The 22,763-nt window shown below is 42.3% G+C and overlaps 2 protein-coding genes and 1 long non-coding RNA gene across 5 annotated transcripts in view; 1 reads left to right on the top strand and 2 right to left on the bottom strand.

Moving 5' to 3' along the window:
- Positions 1-22,763, top strand: part of nf1b (neurofibromin 1b) — a 153,482-nt gene that overhangs the window by 67,202 nt on the left and 63,517 nt on the right. The window lies entirely within an intron of this gene.
- Positions 1,255-5,887, bottom strand: LOC132873192 (uncharacterized). The gene is made up of 2 exons (XR_009651541.1): positions 5,818-5,887; positions 1,255-2,059 (listed from the first exon to the last, which is right to left on the bottom strand). It is a non-coding gene; the product is annotated as an uncharacterized LOC132873192 (long non-coding RNA).
- On the bottom strand, positions 8,605-9,897 carry LOC132873760 (oligodendrocyte-myelin glycoprotein-like). The gene has a single exon (XM_060909566.1). The coding sequence runs from the start codon at positions 9,895-9,897 to the stop codon at positions 8,605-8,607; it is 1,293 nt and encodes a 430-aa protein (XP_060765549.1).

Below are 22,763 nucleotides of genomic sequence, written 5' to 3'. Positions count from 1 at the left end.
GCACTTTCATTTGATTAAAGTTGTTTGTTTTTGGGTTTTGCATTTGAAGATTATTTGGGTTGGCTTAAAATAAAAGAAATGGATAAACGTTGTGAAGGTTGTATCGTGAACTCGTATTCTTGTGATTTCGTACAAATTCAGATCAAAAACAACTTCTCTAGTTCTATAAACAGTATTGATGTGTGTATGTATATGTAGAAAAGTTACAGATTCTTTTCTAATTGTCAGGAAGAATATGTTCCTAGTGTTTAAAAAAAAAAAAGTTTAAACAAACATTGTTTAAATTATCCTGGTTAGTGTTTTTTTTTTTTTTTTTTAATATAAAGGTTGTCACAAACTCTACCATCAGCAAAACTTTTCAGGGTTGTTTCGAATAATTTCTGCTTTCTTTTGATTGTATCTAGAAAATGAGGTCTTGTTTCGACTCTTAAGCCAATCAAAATAACAATCGTTCCAAACAATATAATGGAAAAAATTATGCCCTATGCAGATGAGACGCCTTCCTCATGATGTTTACTCATCAGCAGTTCAGAAGTCTAGCTGTATCTCTTTCTCCCCATTCTGGTTTGTTAGATAATTTTACTTTTACAAACAGACTTAGGATCTCATCTCGCATTGACCTCTTTCACTCGTACCCCTTTTCCACCAAATCAGTTCCAGGGCTGGTTCGGGGCTGGTGCTGGTTCACAACTCATTCAACTTGCGAACCAGCTGAGAACCAGTTTGCTTTTCCATAGCTCGGGGTGCTAAGGGGAGCCACATCATTACGTCCCTGTATACGTCAGTTACGTCACTGCGTTTGCATAAACCTTGGCGCGAACGTCGAAGCAACAACACCACGAAGAAGAAGCAGCAGCAACAACAACAATAATAGATGACTTCACGTTTGTACAGCTGCTGCTTCTGGCTTTACGGTGCTTCATTCAAAATGGCGCCCTCTCGCGGTCTTGCTATTGTTGTTGGTCTTAACAACTCCGCCCCAGCAGAGTTTCTTTCCTCTAGCCCAGCAAAGAGCTGGTGCTACCCTGGAACTGGTTTTTCTGACCCAGAGCCAGTTCTTTGCTAGTGGAAACAGTAAACCCAGCTCCAAACTAAGCACTGGCCCCGAACCAGCCCTGGAACTGATTTGGTGGAAAAGGGCTATCAGTGCTTCACGTGTCTGATGAAGCCAGATTATGGTCCACCTTTAGCCTGACATTTAGTGTATAGAAGTGATGTGTTCTTTTGAAATAAGCAAACAGATTTCCATTGGGATAAGTGTACAGAAAGTATTTAATCTACATCACCTTTACAACCATCTACATCAGTTTACATCATGGTAGTCGTCTTTTAGATGTTCTGTAGACCTATTAATGCTTTTCCAGTTAACTAGTAGTGTGCCATAGACAGTTCCTTTGGTTCTTTATAGCCCTTATGTCCCTTGAGTAGAAAAGAAGGATCATTGGTCTTGTTTTGAAAGAACAGTGTTGACAAGTTCAACAGTTACATCACTCATTTTTTTTTTTTTGAGAAATTGGAAGTGAAAAGATCATAGAAGTACAAGTAGTATATCAATAATATAACTAATTACCGTTACAGAAAAATTGTGCGCGTGTGTATATGTGTATATATTCCATCTACTCGGTTATTAGATTCGTATTAGATGATCTGAGGGTTTGGAGCATTCCTTAACTGCATAGCTGGATTGTATCTGCTACTTCATCAACAGTGCCATGGAAAGCATGACTGCCACAGTGAAAAGGAGCAGCATGTTTCCATGTGGGGAAAGGAAGCTGGTGGACAGAGCCCCACTATTAGATGAATTTTCTTGGGATCCAGTGGAGCTTGATCCAGAGCTTGAGCCAGAGCTTGAGCCAGAGCTTGAGCCAGAGCTTGAGCCAGAGCTTGATCCAGAGCTTGATCCAGAGCCGCTCGAAGTGCTGTTGGTGCTGGTGCTGTTGGTGCTGGTGCTGTTGGTGGGCTTAGGTTGCATTTCAACCTCCATAAAAATGCTGCACATTATAGGCAAAAGCAGGAGACATGTGGCCATACTGAACTTCATCGTGGTGGTGTTTCAGGCCTGTAGAATGAAACACAAAGACTTAGAGCACTGATTTCACATCGTGATTGAATGGTGGCGAAATCATGCTCAGTTTTGGTGCTGGGTGTGCTGTCATTTTCTATCTTTATGTACAGATACAGAGGTGTGTTTTAATGTTTTATAACGGTGCCTATCATCAGATTGAATAAACCAAAATTCAGCTCTTTAGCCTTTAACTCTTTTCCCCTTGTAGTTTGCGTTGTTGTTGCATCTTTTTCCCACTTTTATGTGGAGTTGGTGTGGAAAGCTTGAGTGGATTGGATTCAGGGCCCTACGCAAGGGCCCAACAGCGGCAGCTTGGCAGTGCTGGGGCTCGAACCCCCAACCCTCTGATCAGTAACCCAGAGCTCACCACTACTCCTTTACTTGACAGTACCAGTCAAAAGTTTGTACACCCCTACTCTCCTCATTCATAGGTTTTTCTGTATTTTCTACGTTGTAGAACAACACCGAAGACATCAGAACTATGAAATAACACCTGGAACAGATATGGAATTATGTGGTAAATAAAATGTTTGATATTTTAGATTCTTCAGCGTATCCAGCGTTTACCTTGATGATGCTTTGCACACTACTGGCTTTCTGTTAACCAGCTTCATGAGGGAGTCACCTGGAACACTTTTCAATTAACAGCTGTGTCTCGTCAAAAGGTAATTAGTGGACGAGTTTTGTGCCTTCTTAATGCATTTGAGATCAAATAGTAAATAATAAAAATACAGTAAATAGCGCTATTCCATCCACAACTATAGTAATCCATACATATTATGTCAAGAACCACTCGAGTAAGTAAAGAGAAATGACATCCATCATTACTTTAAGACATGAAGCGACTTAATTAATGACAAATAAAGAAAAAAAAACATTGAATTAGAAGGTGTGTCCGAACTTTTGACTGGTACTGTAGTTATTTGAGGTAAAATAATAATTTAAAAAAAAAAGTGTTTTCCTGCTGTATATTATTAGCTAGACCTGGCTTTATTTATTTATTTACTCATTTTCTTTTTTTAACCACCACATCTGGGCATATGTTCGATGCTGTTATCTGTACCTCGCTGCTTAAAAATTATCAGTAGCATTCCGTATAGGATTCAGGAGAAATCAGGAACTTGTGAGTAGGAGACCATGTTGGAATTTTGCCATGCCACCATGCAGGCTGTTATTAATGATTTAGACTGATGCTGTGGTTAATTTCCAACTCCAGAATTATTGGCACCCTTAAAGCAAAAGGCAAAACATTGTAGAGAATAAACCTCACACACAATGATGTAAATGTTCCACAAAAGGAGACTGTATAGCAGTAGAGCATTTCCATTTAAATAAAATTTAAATATTTTACTCAAACTAACTCTGTTGTCACCTCCGACTATATTGGTCGCGCAGTGTAAAAATGGAGTTGTGTACATGGGAAGTCCGTTTATCATCCATCACCATGGGAAAGAATGGCAGCAAAGAAACCTTACAAAATGAAGCACCTTTCAGTTCACCGAGCATCGTGGGATCTACAGTAGAATATACAGAATTTTCAGTCCCGGTCCCGCATTGTGCAGTCCCACTCCCGCAAAGAATTATGATTTTCAGTCCCGCTCCCGCCCGCGCCTGCCATATTCTGTCCCGCAAATCCCGCATGATACAGACATTCGCGTTATTTCTCACAAAAGTTCTTGTCATTGGCTTGGGGAATTAAACATGCTGAGCTCTCCACTGACCGATCCTTCACCTAGCGCACATAGCGAGGGTGCGCGTTGCCAGGCAGCATACGCAGCTGAGGCTTTACAGAGATACCCAACACACCTACCAAAATCTACAGTGGATATTAAGAATATTGCACATAGCTTATATGTCACTCCTCACATTTACATTCTAGGAAATACAAGTAGGCCTATAAGAAATTAATATAATTTAAAGACACAGCGTGATGGTGCCCCGCCCCTTACTCTTGACTTTTTAATGGTAAATGTACCTCTTTTTAAAGCAGCATTTACTTCTGAAGCACTGTGAGCTTCACTAGAGGAGCTCTGCTCTTCTGCCATGATCGGAGATCTCAAACACGGAAGAGCGGAAAGGAATCGGAAACGTACGCGAGATTAGACCACATCCGCAAATTTAGGCATCTTGAAAAGTTTTTATTAATGCCAAATAAAATATCCAGCACAAATTATATATGATAGACATAAATTAATACTTTATAAATTTTATTTTAAACACGTTTTTAGTTAGCGGGACTGCAGCTTATCACCCCTCCTGCCCGCGCCCGCAATGAGCTTTCAAAATTTGTCCCGCGCCGCACTGCTTTGCGTCGGGTCCCACGGGTCCCGTGAGACTCCCGCGGGAGTGCAGGGCTCTAATCTACAGTCCAGGAGGGGGAAAAAAAAAACCCAGCCCTCTAACCTCTCTGTAAAATGTTGAATAATTTAATGGAACATATTTTTTATGTCTTTAGAATGGTCCAGGGGCTTGTGTGAAGGCTGATTATGAGCTGAACTTATAAATCTCACCAGTATTAAAAAAAAAAAAACCCAAAAACAAACAACAACGTATGAGCAAGTATTTACCCCAAAGCCTGTTTGCATTGGTTGTAATTGGCTCCTTCAGGAAAATACTGCCTCTAAACACACATCGATTTTAATACAGAAAAATAAAATAAACCAGAGATGAAATGTCCTTTGTAAAATTCCAGTGTCTGGATTTGAGCCTTATTTAAAAACCTGTGGTCTGAATCGTAGCGGGTCATCCACATGTACAAACCTAAGATGATAAAGAAATAAAAAATTTCTGAATAGTGGCATGTTCAAGATCTTTTACAAGTAACTCCAACCTCTTTAGACACTACAGGAAGAGGCTCAACGCTGCTGTTTTCTCAAGAGGAGCTGATAAAGTAGTAACTTTGCAGTCAATGTATTTTTGAACATGCTGGTTTTTTTTTTTCTTATGTTTTCTTAAAGTTTTATCCCCAGACATAATGATATCAAATAGCAATTAAATAAAAGAACATCATGTTGGAACATTTTAACTTGCTTTCAGATCCTAATGGTTCTCTAAATTAGTGTTTCTTTTTAAAGGCGTATAAAAAACATTCAGCGCAATAGTCCATAGGTCAAAGAATAATAGTAGTTATAGTATTAACTCTGTGCTTTTTAATTAGATTGATTTTGCCTTTCCAAACATTTTTAATAAACTTTTCTCAAGAAACATATTCCTTGGGTAGATTTTTCAAAGGACATTTCAACAAAGTTTGCCTTAAAAAACACACACACATGGAAAAAAAAAACCCTGCCAGCTTATGCACTTTTATATACGTTTGCATGAAGGGTGCCAATAATTTGGGAGCCGATGATGCATGCATGCAATTCTGCTACAGTAGAATTTCTTTATTCTTTCCTCATTTTAAAGATATCTATAAGAATATCCTGGATTGGTAAAGATGTCGATAAGCTGTAATGTGTTAGAGTCGTTTGGGGTTTTTCAGGTTTTATTTTTGCTGTATGCATAAATATAACTTCACAAACTTCAGCATATTTTCTTGCAGCTTTGCACAATATACACAACGCTGCCCCTGTGCCAGATTTACTTGAAAGTTTCTCTAGTTAAATCTTTTCTTATGTTTTCTCTTAATTAAGATCTTGAACTAAAATGTAAGTGCTTCTTTCTAACATCCTGAGCCTCATTTTGTTGAAACCCGATTGCAGGAAGTAAACGCTTGAGAATTTATGTACGACTGTAGGATGAAGGTAACTCACCTGTTCTGCAGCAGTCGATGAAATAAAGACAAATGAAAGCCGATGGCGCGTCACCTTTTTCGTTCTGTGTCGTCTGTGGTGTTGTGTGGCGTTTTATACCCAGACTGAAATCATGGTAGGTGACGCAAACGCTTCGCTTTGAACTTGAGTCGAGTCAGAGTTTAATTTGTTTTTGGTTTGCATTTGGAGATGTGGTCTCAGGGTGTCGCCTAAAATTAAACAAGTCTTGAACTTAATTTGATTCAGAAAGTTACAAAAGTTTGATTTTTTTTTTGTTTGTTTTTTTCTTGTGGTAAAGGTTATTACAAAATAAAGTGTTCTTTTATTTGCATACTCAACATCTCTTGACCATTTTCTTTTATAGTAAAGTCAGTCTAATTCCCAGCCACTGGGGTTGTACAAGACAGTGCGTACTTAGTGCCAGTCCCAAGCCCAGAGAGGGTTGTGTCAGGAAGGGCACCTGGTGAAAACCTATACCGGATCAAACATGCACAACAGATCCGCTGTGGCGACCCTGAACGTACGAGAGCAGCCGAAAGAAGAAGGCGACTTTTTATAGTAAAGTCGTTTTTCTGTTTTTTTTTTTTTTTTGTTTTTTTTTAATAGAAATTCAGCAGTGAGCAGCAGCTGTTGACATGGGACATATGAGGGGGGGAAAAAGGGAATGAAATAAGATGTGTTGTTTTATAAGCTGCTGAATAATGAGCGTGAAGGCTGTATTGTTAAATTAAGCCAAAATTTCCGATGATTTCATGTAATTAATGATTAGGACTGACTTGAGCTATTGTCCTAGTGTGGCAAAATATACTAACAGATCATGCCATCTTCAAAATTATATATTTTGTTTATCCTTTTATTAATTTTTAAGTTGTGTTTCTTTTATGGTGCATCGTTTTACGTTTGACAGAAAAGATACGGATCCTCTTTCCTTCAGATTGCTTTTTTTCTTCTTCTTCTTCTGGGTTTAAATGACAAGTGTTTATGTTTACTCAAGAAAAATCTAGCAACCTTGGAGGTGTGAACTACATGCCATGCAGAAGATTTGCTAAATCTGAACGAAGAACCCAGAAGATTGTTTTAATCCAGTGTGGTAACCAAATTATGAAGACCAGTAACTTTGTCCGTGTAATGTTGATGTAACGTTTGAACTTGCGTCACCAAAGACCACACACCAGGTGTGATGTTATATCGTGTCCTGGAAGTTGCTTATTTGCTACACAGAAAGCTGATTTATCTCTGGCTGTTATGTTTTATCCACAATACTGTGAGGACCATCATGATGAGCGCTTCAAAGAGAGGGTTCCCCCCAACCCCCCCCAAAGAACCAAACTACAGTATCAGTAAAATGTTGGCGTGTCCAGACTTTTGACTGGTACTGTATATCAATATAGTCTGCAGTACAGAAGGTCTTGTAAATCTCGTGGTATAATGCTGTATAGAGAGAAAAATCAGTAAGAATAACACACCGTTCCAAGGTGACCTTTTTTAGCCCATTTCATCATCAGAAGTCCACTCATCTGGGTTTCTTCCTCCCCCTGCTGGTGCTTGTGGAACTGGTATATACATACGGTAGATATAAACATTTTAATTTTAAATCCAGGGCCGTAAATCTGCCATGCCTTGTTCAGGATGCGCGCCCGTTTTTGGATCATAGAAAAGTGATGTGTTTTTTGTAAATAAATACACACATCTCTAGTGTCACAAATGTAAAAACAAACTGCGTTTTTAATTTTCATCGTCTATACAACCAAAGCAGCCGTGCTGGTAAACTACATCAAAGTGCAAGCTGTTATCAGGCAAATCTCAGATAAGCAAAGTTCTAGTTAGCAACTGAGATGCTGTGTTTGGTTTATTTATAGCAGATTGTAAATATGGAGAAGATTCTGTGCCAGAGTGGTAATCAGCCACACTGGGGGGGTGAAATGCAATATACAAACATATGTGCTTTGATTATGTTTCAGTAGTAATTCTGGAAAGATTAAATGTTTAAAGTTTCACATTGTGAAGATACAATGAGGTTAAAGAAGCCTCTTGAAACGTTATGCTTTCGGTCATGCCCCTCTGCTTTTCCTCAATTGCAGCCACACTTCCTGATTGGACAGTGGTTGTACATCAGTATGATACGACTACAACACGCTGATGAAAGAGGAATTGCATTCATTTGTAATGTGAAGTCAGGGTTCAATTGGCTTAATAATTATAGAAGCAGCTTTGGGACCAAAAGGTTGCTGGTTCAGTTCCTTGGACCAGCAGGAATGGCTGAAGTGCCCTTGAGCAAGGCACCTAACCCCAAACTGCTCCCCAGGCTGCTCTGGGTATGTTGTATGTCGCTTTGGATAAATGCCTGTAATGTAAGAAAGATGAAGTGAAGCTTGTCCTCATGTCAGAAATGTAAACCTATAGTATCTCTTTTTGCATTGCATATCATGATTTTCCCTCGTGTGATCGTGATTTCTGTCTGGTACAGAATCTTCTCCATGTGTAAATGCAGGCCAGTTTTCCCCCACATGGATTAAACCTAATGCTAAAACGATATGCTAAAAGATTTCCAATCAAAAACTTCCTGTCATCACTGTGTGAATTAGTGCATGACTCTGTTTGTTCCCACCTACAATCTTACTTTTCATTTACAAATAAATAATTATGCGAACAGTTCATTTGTAAGATTAAGAATACCGAAATCAGGAGCAGTTACAGAGCAGGGATATTATTGAAAATGCAATGCGATCAGGTATGTTTTTCAAATTTTTACAAATATCATGATGGAAGCAAAGCTGTCTAGGTGTCTCACACGACATGGTCAGTAGTTATCAGAAAGAGCACATTTAGCGAGACTGTGAACATAAACCAAGCTTTGTTTTCTGGGCTTGCATTTCTGCCAAGCTTCTGATTGGTTCTCCTGACACTCCTGGTGCGAAGAGTGGTTGTCCTGCGTGTAGTTGAAGTGGAAACTCCACTGGTTGTGAGGAGATCCTCGGTGACCGGCGTATCTGTTGGCATATGCAGGCTTGTAGAAGAAAGGCTTTGAGAAGTGGAGGTCAAAAGAAAACCATGCCCAAAAGATTCCTCGTTGTTGTCTGGATGACTCGAGAGTTTTGGAGCCTTCCTGGTGTACTGATTGCCAGTGAGCACTTCTTCAGACCTGTAGTAGGTGGTCACCCCAGATAGAAGACGATTGAATTCCCATCCCATTCTGCTACGTGGAGCAAGTGTGTAGGAGGCAAAGTACCACCCTGATGTCCCCCTGGCAAGCTGAGACTCTCCACAGGTTGACCATGTGTGGCACGGGCAACCCAGCACACGAGCTGAGGTGTGCTTGGCCCAGTCTAGCAGATACTTGATTTTGGAGTGGTCATCACAAGCCCAAGGGTTGTCTCCTAGTGTGACAAGTCTTAATCCATGAAGTTGCTCAAAGGCACCTTCACACACTGCAGGAAAGTGATTAGCATGTAGGTAGAAACGTGATAGTCTGGGTAGGCGGTCAAGTGACCCAGGCAGGATCTGTACCAGCGTGTTGTGTGACAGATCCACCATCTCCAAGTTTCGGGGCATGTTAGTAGGCACAGTCCAGAACTTGTTGCAGCTAAGGTTGAGAGCCTGCAAGCTGGGTAGTGTATTGTTGATGAATACAACACGCTCTAGTCTGTTTGCCGACAAATCCAGTAGACGCAGGTTCCAGTGGTACACTGTGTCGTTCTTTTTCAGAAGGCGGATGCGATTGCCTGAGGCGTAAAGTTCCCACAGTGAGCGGGGCAACAAGGCAGGCATGTGGGAAAGTCGGTTGTGAGAAATGTCCAAGGTGCGGAGGTGGGTGTAATTGGCCAGGACATGGTCCAGGTCAGCCAGACGGTTGTGGGAAAGGTTGAGAGAGTGGATGTTGAGCTGGAAGCCACTGGGGAGGGTTCTTAGTCCTCTCCAGGAGCAGTCTACCTCTCTATCACTTTCGCTACAGGAACATACCAAGGGACATGCTGCATTGATGCACCTGGAAGCATACAGCAGCAGCAGCAGCATACAGGACAAGAGAGTGGCTTCACACATCTTCAGTGCACACCTGTGGGAGACAGTGAATTGACCCATCGTTGGTATACCCTTTGTAGATTCTGTACCTTCTGCACAATTTCACAATTGGCCTCCTTGGATGTTTTACCAAGAGCTGTTTTCAGCTACCATACTGATGATGGATGGATCTCTTGGGGGTAGTTTATGGTTGCAAATGCAGACTATAGAGGTGGCAATATCTAGAGTTTAGCTTTCACATTTACACTTTCTGGAAACTACACCTTGTGCTTTGTCAGCTAAATGCAGTGAACCAAACTAGGTAAACTTTGACCTGTGAATTTATGCATCTAGGTCTTGTCAGCCAGTAGAAACTAAAGAGTTGGAATTGGAGTCTTTTTGGTTGGTGTTGTCTGGGGCAGTAATGTGCTATTTTGTCCAAGGTGTGCCCCCAACCCCCACACTTGCTTGTTAGCAATGCTGCCACCTCTGCACACTGAATCCTTCAAAATTCCAGCAATGCTGCAGTTCTTGACAAAATCTTGACAGCCATCCACCTCATTCAAAGGCATTCTTACTTTTTGTTTTGGAGAGGTTAAAAATTTTTGATTTTGTCAATAAATCAGCTACTTTGCGACTGCTTAGTTGTCCATCTGTGGAGCCAGAGAAAGCACAAGCAGTTGCATTGGATGCACTTTGGGACATGTATGTCCCAGTATGTACTGTATGTACTCTGGTGAATGAGTTGCAGCAAACTGTGTGACTTTTTACTCCTGTAACTACACAGTGACAGATTGAGCCAATAATAATAATAATGCTTGATGCTCATGCTGGATGGTGTGGATTCTACTGCAGCATCACTTATCCTCCTAGTACTGCATTCGACTTGAATCAGGTGCTTTCGTTTGTGGTAGCCAATGTAATAAATGTTAACTGGCTGGAGGAATTGCTTCACAGCATATGCTATTGATTGCTGGAGAGCTGACCCCTGTTGTGGTAAGCTGTCTAAAATAATAATTAGGGTTGTTAGATTGCTGACAAAGTTATTGACTATCCATTGCTCTACTGTGCCTCATGTGGGATACAAGCTACTGCATTGTGAATCACTCACCTTCTCTCCATCTCTCGCCTGTCATTTCTTTGTCCCTCTGGTTGCTTTCCCTCCCCCTGTTGTCCTCCTTTTACAAGACTATAAACTGCTGCTGTTATTTTGTTCCCGTCTTGTCTTGTAAAAGGTTATTCCAGTTCTCGGGCACAGTGGTGCATTGAGAGGATGTACAAGCACCTGCGCTGGTCCAATGCAGCAACAACAGAGACCGAACTCGTGCTGTCAGTGGAGCGGAAAGATATATATATATATGTGTGTGTGTGAGAGAGTGAGTTTGGAAGAGTGGTAGAGGAGTAGAGGGTGGGCGTTTCAGAAAAAGAGGGAGAGAAGTGCAGAGATGTCCCTGCTCGCATGCTGGTGGAGAGGCAGAGGAATTGCTGACTCCATTGTTTCTACTTTAAGATCCTCCCACGTCACATCTTTTTTGGTTTTGTTTTTTTAATTTGTTTCAACCTTTATTTCTTGAACGCAATCGAGGTTCTCTGTGCATACAGGGCAGCTACTGGAATTTTGTTAGATCTAACCTTTGACAAAAAAAATCATGCGACACTCTTGGTTTACATGTAGTTTTTATCTGCTGAGTTGCATCCACAAAACAAGCTAGTTCCTGTTATCACTTAGGCTATAGCTATAAATCAGCCTCTTTTTTTAAATTTTCATCTTTCTTGCAAGTAATAACACAAGTCCTGTTATGGATGACTCCTCTTTCCTGAAGCTGAACAGACACTGGAGACTCCTGAAACGTAAATTATGAAAGTTTAGCGTACAAGTCCCTGAGAGTTATGTTATCATTTCTATAGTAAAGGTATTAGAACAAACAGTGTTATTTGCGTGTCATTTACCTTGCAGCTGGTCCTTCTCTGAGCTGCTGTTATTAGGGGCCAAGCAGCGAAGCTGGCGAAGGCCCCTAATGAGTTTGTCGGTTTTCTTATTATTATTATTATTATTATTATTATTGGGGGCCAAGCAGCAAAGCTGCGAAGGCACCCATAGTGATTCTATTGTTTCTTATTGGGGGCCAAGCAGCGAAGCTGCGAAGGCACCCATAGTGATTCTACTGTTTCTTATTATTATTATTATTATTAGGGGCCAAGCAGCGAAGCTGGCGAAGGCCCCTAATGAGTTTGTCGGTTTTCTTATTATTATTATTATTATTATTAGGGGCCAAGCAGCGAAGCTGGCGAAGGCCCCTAATGAGTTTGTCGGTTTTCTTATTATTAGGGGCCAAGCAGCGAAGCTGGCGAAGGCCCCTAATGTGTTTGTAGGTTTTCTTATTATTATTATAATTCAACTTTCTTCTCCTATGGGAAGTCAATGGCAGCCCATAGAGCCACACATAGGAAAATGCTCAAATTTGGCACACACATTTCAGACAGTCTCAGCATTCCCCACAACAATTTTTAGGTCCCCACCCCCAACCCTCTAGCGCCACCAGCAGGTCAAAGTTGCAGGTACATTTCTGCTTGTAACTTTTGAACCGTACGTCCGATTTTCAAAAACTTGGTATCCCTGGAATCCTTGGGTCAAGACGAATCCAAAGCACCCCATGACGTCATTTTCCGCCCATATAGTTTTCCCGCCATTTTGAATTTTGTGAAAATCAATTAAAATGCTTCTCCTCCCTCAATTTTTGACCAATTTCTCCCAAACTTGGTAGATGGCAACTTTGGACTAAGCTGCACAAGAAACTTACCCGGTTTTTAGAATTTCATAAGCGTTTGGCCATGGCAGCCAATCAAAATTGACGGCGCAGACGCCAAACAGGATGTGTGCTCATATCTCTGCCGCCCTTTGGCGTATCTTAACGAAACTTGGTGGCTTTATGCCCTACCCCTCGATAATGGCCCACAAAAAATTTGGAACAAATGGGCTGCTAGGGGGCGCTATAACTAGGAAAAATGACTTTTGGCTCATATCTCATGATCCGTTTGGGCTAGAAACAAAATTCCACTGCGTCTGGAATCCTTGGGTCAAGACGAATCCATCGCACCCTATGACGTCATATTCTGCCTTGAGGATTTTCCGCCATTTTGAATTTTGTTAAAATCAATGAAATTCTATGGCAACCCATAGAACTGTCTGACTAGAGGTTTTCAAATTATGCACACTGATTCTAGGCTGCCTCAAGGTTCTTGTCACCAAATTTCAACTCACCACCTCAAACTCTCTAGCGCCACCAACAGGTCAAAGTTGCAGGTACATTTCTGCTTGTTACTTTTGAACCGTATGTCTGATCGTCAATATCTTAGGATCGCTGGAATACTTGGGTCAAAACGAGTCCAATGCCCCCTATAGCGTCATATTCCGCCTGGTATATTTTCCGCCATTTTGAATTATGTGAAAATCAATTAAAATGCTTCTCCTCCCTCAATTTTTGACCAATTCCTTCCAAACTTGGTAGATGGCAACTTTGGACTAAGCTGCACAAAAAACTTACCCGGTTTTTAGAAATTCATAAGCGTTTGGCCGTGGCTGCCAATCAAATTTGGCGTTGCAGACGCAAAACAGGAAGTGTGCTCATATCTCGGCAGCCCTTTGACCTTTCTTAACCAAACTTGGTGGGATTGTGTCTCACCCGTCCAAAAGGGCCCTTACCAGATTTGGTGCACATTGGCCATTAGGGGGCGCTATAACTTTCCAAAATGTCTTTTGGCTCATATATCATTGAGCTCATATCTCAGCAGTCTTTTAGCACACACAGACACACACCTAGTACACTTGAAGTAATTTCAGCCATCACAGTCAATCGAATTTGATGGTGAAGCCGTGCATGCCTCTAACCATCTGGTTGGAGGTACATTTCTGCTTGTAAACACTTCCTGTGCGTGCCTATGACCGTCTGCCTGGTCAGTTCTTTCTGTTGCCATGGCAACTTAGGCTGGGTCACATTGCTTGGCCCCGCATTGCTGCTTGCAGCTATATTTAGGGGCCAAGCAGCGAAGCTGGCGAAGGCCCCTAATGAGTTTGTCGGTTTTCTTATAGTTATTAGGGGCCAAGCAGCGAAGCTGGCGAAGGCCCCTAATGAGTTTGTCGGTTTTCTTATTATTATTATTATTATTATTATTATTCATCTTTCTTCTCCTATGGGAAGTCAATGGCAGCCCATAGAGCCACACATAGGAAAATGCTCAAATTTGGCACACACATTTTAGACAGTCTCAGCATTCCCCATAACAATTTTTAGGTCCCGACCCCCAACCCTCTAGCGCCACCAGCAGGTCAAAGTTGCAGGTACACTTCTGCTTGTAACTTTTGAACCGTTGGTCCGATTTTCAAAAACTTGGTATCCCTGGAATCCTTGGGTCAAGACGAATCCAAAGCACCCCATGACGTCATTTTCCGCCCATATAGTTTTCCCGCCATTTTGAATTTTGTGAAAATCACTTAAAATGCTTCTCCTCCCTCAATTTTTGACAAATTTCTCCCAAACTTGGTAGATGGCAACTGTGGACTAAGCTGCACAAGAAACTTACCCGGATTTTAGAATTTCATAAGCGTTTGGCCGTGGCAGCCAATCAAAATTGGCTGCGCAGACGCCAAACAGGAAGTGTGCTCATTTTTCGGCCGCCCTTTGGCGTATCTTAACGAAACTTGGTGAGATTATGCCCCACCCCTGCATGAAGGAACCCAAAAAAATTGGAACAAATTGGCTGCTAGGGGGCGCTATAACTAGGAAAAATGACTTTTGGCTCATATCTCATGATGCGTTTGGGGTAGAAACAAAATTCCACTATCTCTGGAATCCTTGGGTCAAGACGAATCTATCGCACCCTATGACGTCATATTCTGCCTTGAGGATTTTCCGCCATTTTGAATTTTGTTAAAATCAATGAAATTCTATGGCAACCCATAGAACTGTCTGACTAGAGGTTTTCAAATTTGGCACACTGATTCTAGGCTGCCTCAAGGTTCTTGTCAGCAAATTTCAACTCATCATCTCAAACTGTCTAGCGCCACCAACAGGTCAAAGTTGCAGGTACATTTCTGCTTGTTACTTTTGAACCGTACTTCTGATCGTCAAAATCTAAGCATCTTTGGGATCCTTGGGTCAACCCGAATCCAACGCACCCTATGGCGTCATATTCCGCCTGGTATATTTTCCGCCATTTTGAATTTTGTGAAAATCAATTAAAATGCTTCTCCTCCCTCAATCTTTGACCAATTCCTTCCAAGCTTGGTAGATGGCAACTTTGGACTAAGCTGCACATAAAACTTACCCGGTTTTTCGAATTTCATAAGCGTTTGGCCGTGGCGGCCAATCAAATTTGGCAGTGCAGATGTGAAACAGGAAGTGTGGTCATATCTCGGCAGCCCTTTGACCTTTCTTAACCAAACTTGGTGGGATTATGCCCCACCCCTCCAAAAGGTCCCATACCACATTTGGTGCACATTGGCCATTAGGGGGCGCTATAACTTTCCAAAATGTATTTAGGATCATATATCATTGAGCTCATATCTCAGCAGTCTCTTAGCACACACACACACCTAGTACACTTGAAGTAATTTCAGGCATCACAGTCAATCGATTTTGACGGTGACACCGTGCATGCCTCTACCCATCTGGTTGGAGGTACATTTCTGCTTGTAAACACTTCCTGTGTGTGCCTCTGATCGTCTGCCTGGTCAGTTCTTTCTGTTGCCATGGCAACTTAGGCTGGGTCACGCTGCTTGGCCCCGCATTGCTGCTTGCAGCTATATTTATTATTATTATTATTATTATTCAACTTTCTTCTCCTATGGGATGTCAATGGCAGCCCATAGAACCACACATAGGAAAATGCTCAAATTTGGCACACACATTCTAGACAGTCTCAGCATTCCCCACAACAATTTGTAGGTCCCCACCCCCAACCCTCTAGCGCCACCAGCAGGTCAAAGTTGCAGGTACATTTCTGGTTGTAACTTTTGAACCGTTGGTCCGATTTTCAAAAACTTGGTATCCCTGGAATCCTTGGGTCAAGCCGAATCCAAAGCACCCCATGACGTCATTTTCCGCCCATATAGTTTTCCCGCCATTTTGAATTTTGTGAAAATCAATTAAAATGCTTCTCCTCCCTCAATTTTGGACCAATTTCTCCCAAACTTGGTAGATGGCAACTTTGGACTAAGCTTCACAAGAAACTTACCCGGTTTTTAGAATTTCATAAGCGTTTGGCCGTGGCAGCCAATCAAAATTGGAGGCGCAGACGCCAAACAGGAAGTGTGCTCATATTTCGGCCGCCCTTTGGCGTTTCTTAACGAAACTTGGTGGGTTTATGCCCCACCCCTCCATGAAGGACCCCAAAGAATTTGGAACAAATTGGCTGCTAGGGGGCGCTATAACTAGGAAAAATGTCTTTTGGCTCATATCTCATGATGCGTTTTGGCTAGAAACAAAATTCCACTGCCTATGGAATCCTTGGGTCAAGACGAATCTATCGCACCCTATGACGTCATATTCTGCCTTGAGGATTTTCCGCCATTTTGAATTTTGTTAAAATCAATGAAATTCTATGGCAACCCATAGAACCGTCTGACGACAGGTTTTCAAATTTGGCACACTGATTCTAGGCTGGCTCAACGTTCTTGTCAGCAAATTTCAACTCACCACCTCAAACTCTCTAGCGCCAACAACAGGCCAAAGTTGCATGTACATTTCTGCTTGTTACTTTTGAACCGTATGTCTGATCGTCAAAATCTGTGTATCGCTGGAATCCTTGGGTCAAAACGAATCCAACGCATCCTATGTCGTCATATTCCGCCTTGTATATTTTCCGCCATTTTGAATTTTGTGAAAATCAATTAAAATGCTTCTCCTCCTTCAATTTTTGGCCAATTCGTTCCAAACTTGGTATATGGCAACTTTGGACTAAGCTGCACATAAAACTTACCCGGTTTTTTGAATTTCATAAGCGTTTGGCCGTGGCAGCCAATCAAATTTGGCTGTGCAGATGCGAAACAGGAAGTGTGCTTATATCTCGGCGGCCCTTTGACCATTCTTAACCAAACTTGGTGGGATTATGCCCCACCCCTCCAAGAGGGCCCATACCACATTTGGTGCACATTGGCCATTAGGGGGCGCTATAACTTTCCAAAATGTGTTTTGGCTCATATATCATTGAGCTCATATCTCAGCAGTCTTTTAGCACACACACACACACACACACACACACACACACACACACACACCTAGTACACTTGAAGTAATTTCAGCCATCACAGTCAATCGAATTTGACGGTGAAGCCGTGTATGCCTCTAACAATCTGGTTGGAGGTACATTTCTGCTTGTAAACACTTCCTGTGCGTGCCTATGACCGTCTGCCTGGTCAGTTCTTTCTGTTGCCATGGCAACTTAGGCTGGGTCACACTGCTTGGCCCCGCATTGCTGCTTGCAGCTATATTTATTATTCAACTTTCTTCTCCTATGGGAAGTCAATGGCAGCCCATAGAACCACACATAGGAAAATGCTCAAATTTGGCACACACATTCGAGACAGTCTCAGCATTCCCCACAACAATTTTTAGGTCCCCAGCCCCAACCCTCTAGCGCCACCAGCAGGTCAAAGTTGCAGGTACATTTCTGCTTGTAACTTTTGAACCGTTGGTCCGATTTTCAAAAACTTGGTATCCCTGGAATCCTTGGGTCAAGCCGAATCCAAAGCACCCCATGACGTCATTTTCCGCCCATATAGTTTTCCCGCCATTTTGAATTTTGTGAAAATCACTTAAAATGCTTCTCCTCCCTCAATTTTGGACCAATTTCTCCCAAACTTGGTAGATGGCAACTTTGGACTAAGCTCCACAAGAAACTTACCCGGTTTTTAGAATTTCATAAGCGTTTGGCCGTGGCAGCCAATCAAAATTGGAGGCGCAGACGCCAAACAGGAAGTGTGCTCATATTTCGGCCGGCCTTTGGCGTATCTTAACGAAACTTGGTGAGTTTATGCCATACCCCTCGCTGAAGGACCCCAAAAAATTTGGAACAAATTGGCTGCTAGGGGGCGCTATAACTAGGAAAAATGTCTTTTGGCTCATATCTCATGATGCGTTTTGGCTAGAAACAAAATTCCACTGCCTATGGAATCCTTGGGTCAAGTCGAATCTATCGCACCCTATGACGTCATATTCTGCCTTGAGGATTTTCCGCCATTTTGAATTTTGTTAAAATCAATGAAATTCTATGGAAACCCATAGAACCGTCTGACGACAGGTTTTCAAATTTGGCACACTGATTCTAGGCTGCCTCACGGTTCTTGTCAGCAAATTTCAACTCAGCATCTCAAACTCTCTAGCGCCAACAACAGGTCAAAGTTGCAAGTACATTTCTGCTTGTTACTTTTGAACCGTATGTCTGATCGTCAAAATCTTAGTATGGCTGGAATCCTTGGGTCAACCCGAATCCAATGCACCCTATGGCGTCATATTCCGCCTGGTATATTTTCCGCCATTTTGAATTATGTGAAAATCAATTAAAATGCTTCTCCTCCCTCAATTTTTGACCAATTCCTTCCAAACTTGGTAGATGGCAACTTTGGACTAAGCTGCACTAAAAACTTACCCGGTTTTTCGAATTTCATAAGCGTTTGGCCGTGGCTGCCAATCAAATTTGGCTGTGCAGACGCGAAACAGGAAGTGTGCTCATATCTCGGCAGCCCTTTGACCTTTCTTAACCAAACTTGGTGGGATTATGCACCACCCCTCCAAAATGGCCCATACCACATTTGGTGCACATTGGCCATTAGGGGGCGCTATAACTTTCCAAAATGTGTTTTGGCTCTTACATCATTGAGCTCATATCTCAGCAGTCTTTTAGCACAGACACACACACACACACACACACACACACCTAGTACACTGGAAGTAATTTCAGCCATCACAGTCAATCGAATTTGACGGTGAAGCCGTGCATGCCTCTAACCGTCTGGTTGGAGGTACATTCCTGCTTGTAAACACTTCCTGTGCGTGCCTATGACCGTCTGCCTGGTCAGTAGTTTCTGTTGCCATGGCAACTTAGGCTGGGTCACCCTGCTTGGCCCCGGATTGCTGCTTGCAGCTATATTTATTATTATTATTAGGGGCCAAGCAGCGAAGCTGGCGAAGGCCCCTAATGAGTTTGTCGGTTTTCTTATTATTATTATTATTATTATTATTATTCAACTTTCTTCTCCAATGGGAAGTCAATGGCAGCCCATAGAACCACACATAGGAAAATGCTCAAATTTGGCACACACATTCGAGACAGTCTCAGCATTCCCCACAACAATTTTTAGGTCCCCAGCCCCAACCCTCTAGCGCCACCAGCAGGTCAAAGTTGCAGGTACATTTCTGCTTGTAACTTTTGAACCGTTGGTCCGATTTTCAAAAACTTGGTATCCCTGGAATCCTTGGGTCAAGACGAATCCAAAGCACCCCATGACGTCATTTTCCGCCCATATAGTTTTCCCGCCATTTTGAATTTTGTGAAAATCACTTAAAATGCTTCTCCTCCCTCAATTTTGGACCAATTTCTCCCAAACTTGGTAGATGGCAACTGTGGACTAAGCTGCACAAGAAACTTACCCGGTTTTTAGAAGTTCATAAGCGTTTGGCCGTGGCAGCCAATCAAATTTGGCGGCGCAGACGCCAAACAGGAAGTGTGCTCATATTTCGGCCGCCCTTTGGCGTATCTTAACGAAACTTGGTGACTTTATGCCACACCCCTCCATGAAGGACCGCAAAAAATTTGGAACAAATTGGCTGCTAGGGGGCGCTATAACTAGGAAAAATGTCTTTTGGCTCATATCTCATGATGCGTTTTGGCTAGAAACAAAATTCCACTGCCTATGGAATCCTTGGGTCAAGTCGAATCTATCGCACCCTATGACGTCATATTCTGCCTTGAGGATTTTCCGCCATTTTGAATTGTGTTAAAATCAATGAAATTCTATGGCATCCCATAGAACTGTCTGAGTAGAGGTTTTCAAATTTGGCACACTGATTCTAGGCTGCCTCAAGGTTCTTGTCAGCAAATTTCAACTCACCACCTCAAACTCTCTAGCGCCAACAACAGGCCAAAGTTGCATGTACATTTCTGCTTGTTACTTTTGAACCGTATGTCTGATCGTCAAAATCTGTGTATCGCTGGAATCCTTGGGTCAAAACGAATCCAACGCATCCTATGCCGTCATATTCCGCCTTGTATATTTTCCGCCATTTTGAATTATGTGAAAATCAATTAAAATGCTTCTCCTCCCTCAATTTTTGACCAATTCCTTCCAAACTTGGTAGATGGCAACGTTGCACTAAGCTGCACAAAAAACTTACCCGGTTTTTCGAATTTCATAAGCGTTTGGCCGTGGCTGCCAATCAAACTTGGATGTGCAGACGCGAAACAGGACGTGTGCTCATATCTCGGCAGCCCTTTGATCTTTCTTAACCAAACTTGGTGGGATTATGCCCCACCCCTCCATAAGTGCCCATACCACATTTGGTGCACTTTGGCCATTAGGGGGTGCTATAACTTTCCAAAATGTGTTTTGGCTCATATATAATTGAGCTCATATCTCAGCAGTCTTTTAGCACACACACACACACACACACACACACACACACACACCTAGTAAACTTGAAGTAATTTCAGCCATCACAGTCAATCGAATTTGACGGTGAAGCCGTGCATGCCTCTAACCATCTGGTTGGAGGTACATTTCTGCTTGTAAACACTTCCTGTGCGTGCCTATGACCGTCTGCCTGGTCAGTTCTTTCTGTTGCCATGGCAACTTAGGCTGGGTCACACTGCTTGGCCCCGCATTGCTGCTTGCAGCTATATTTATTATTATTATTATTATTCAGTCCACTTCCGCCTCTGCAAGTCTATGGCAGCCCATAGAACCGTCTGGTAAAAAGTTGTGAAATTTGGCACACTGATTCTAGACACTCTCAACATTCCTCTCACCAAATTTCAGGCCTCTACCTCAAACCCGTTAGCGCCACCAACAGGTCAAAGTCCCAGGTACATTTCTGCTTGTAACTTTTGAACCGTTGGTCTGATTTTCAAAAACTTGGTATCCCTGGAATCCTTGGGCCAAGACGAATCCAAAGCACCCCATGACGTCATTTCCCGCCCATATATTTTTCCCGCCATTTTGAATTTTGTGAAAATCAATTTAAATGTTTCAACTCCCTCAATTTTTTACCAATTTCTCCCAAACTTGGAAGATAGCATAATTGGACTAAGATGCACAAAAGTTATACCCAGTGATTTGAATTTCACAAGCGTTTGGCCGTGGCAGCCAATCAAACTTGGCTGCAAAGATGCGAAACAGGAAGTGTGCTCATTTCTCGGCCACCCTTTGGCGTATCTTAACGAAACTTGGTGCCTTTATGCAGCACCCCTCCCGAAAGGGCCACAAAAAATTTGGAACAAATTGGCTGCTAGGGGGCGCTATAACTAGGAAAAATGTATTTTGGCTCATATCTCATGACTCGTTTTGGCTAGAAACAAAATTCCACTATGGCAGGAATCCTTGGCTCAAGACGAATCCATCGCACCCTATGACGTCATATTCTGCCTTGAGGATTTTCCGCCATTTTGAATTTTGTTAAAATCAGTGAAATTCTATGGCAACGCATAGAACCGTCTGACTAGAGGTTTTTAAACTTGGCACACTGATTCTAGGCTCCCTCAAGGATCTTGTCACCAAATTTCAACTCAGCACCTCAAACTCTCTAGCGCCACCAACAGGTCAAAGTTGCAAGTACACTTCTGCTTGTTACTTTTGAACCATACGTCTGATCATCAAAATCTTAGTATCGCTGGAATACTTGGGTCACCACGAATCCAGGGGCCCTGTCTCGTCCTATTCCACCCAGGAGATTTTCCGCCATTTTGAATTATGTGAAAATCAATTAAAATGCTTCTCCTCCCACAATTTTTGAAGAATTTCTCCCAAACTTGGTACATGGCAACTGGGGACTAAGCTGCACAAGAAACATACCCAGTTTTTAGAATTTCTTAAGCGTTTGGCCGTGGCAGCCAATCAAATTTGGCTGGCAGATGCAAGACAGGAAGTGTGCTCATTTCTCAGCGAACCTTTGGCGTATCTTAACGAAACTTGGTGGCTTTATGCAACACCCCTCCCCAAAGGGCAGCAAAAAAATTTGGAATAAATTGGCTGCTAGGGGGCGCTATAACTAGGAAAAATGTATTTTGGCTCATATCTCATGATGCGTTTTGCCTAGAAACAAAATTCCACTATGTCAGGAATCCTTGGCTCAAGCCGAATCCACCGCACCCTATGACATCATATTCTGCCTTGAGGATTTTCCACCATTTTGAATTTTGTTAAAATCAATGAAATTCTATGGCAACGCATAGAACCGTCTGACTAGAGGCTTTTAAACTTGGCACACTGATTCTAGGCTGCCTCAAGGATCTTCTCACCAAATTTCAACTCAGCACCTCAAACTCTCTAGCGCCACCAACAGGTCAAAGTTGCAGGTACATTTCTGCTTGTTACTTTTGAACCATACGTCTCATCATCAAAATCTTAGTATCGCTCTAATGCTTGGGTCAAAAGGAATCCAACGCGCCCTGTCTCGTCATATTCCACCTAGTAGATTTTCCGCCATTTTGAATTACGTGCAAATCAATTAAAATGCTTCTCCTCCCTCAATTTTTGAACAATTTCTCCCAAACTTGGTAGATGGCAACTGGGGACGAAGCTGCATAAGAAACATACCCGGTTTTCAGACTTTCATAAGCGTTTGGCCGTGGCAGCCAATCAAAATTGGCTGGCAGATGCAAAACAGGAAGTGTGCTCATTTCTCGGCCACCCTTTGGCGTATCTTAAGAAAACTTGGTGGCATTATGCGCCACCC

The sequence above is a fragment of the Neoarius graeffei genome, chromosome 25, assembly GCF_027579695.1.
Source record: "Neoarius graeffei isolate fNeoGra1 chromosome 25, fNeoGra1.pri, whole genome shotgun sequence".
In the NCBI taxonomy this organism is placed as follows: domain Eukaryota; kingdom Metazoa; phylum Chordata; class Actinopteri; order Siluriformes; family Ariidae; genus Neoarius; species Neoarius graeffei.
The sequence above is the reverse complement of the archived record's forward strand: the minus strand, read 5'-3'. Positions and strand labels throughout refer to the sequence as shown.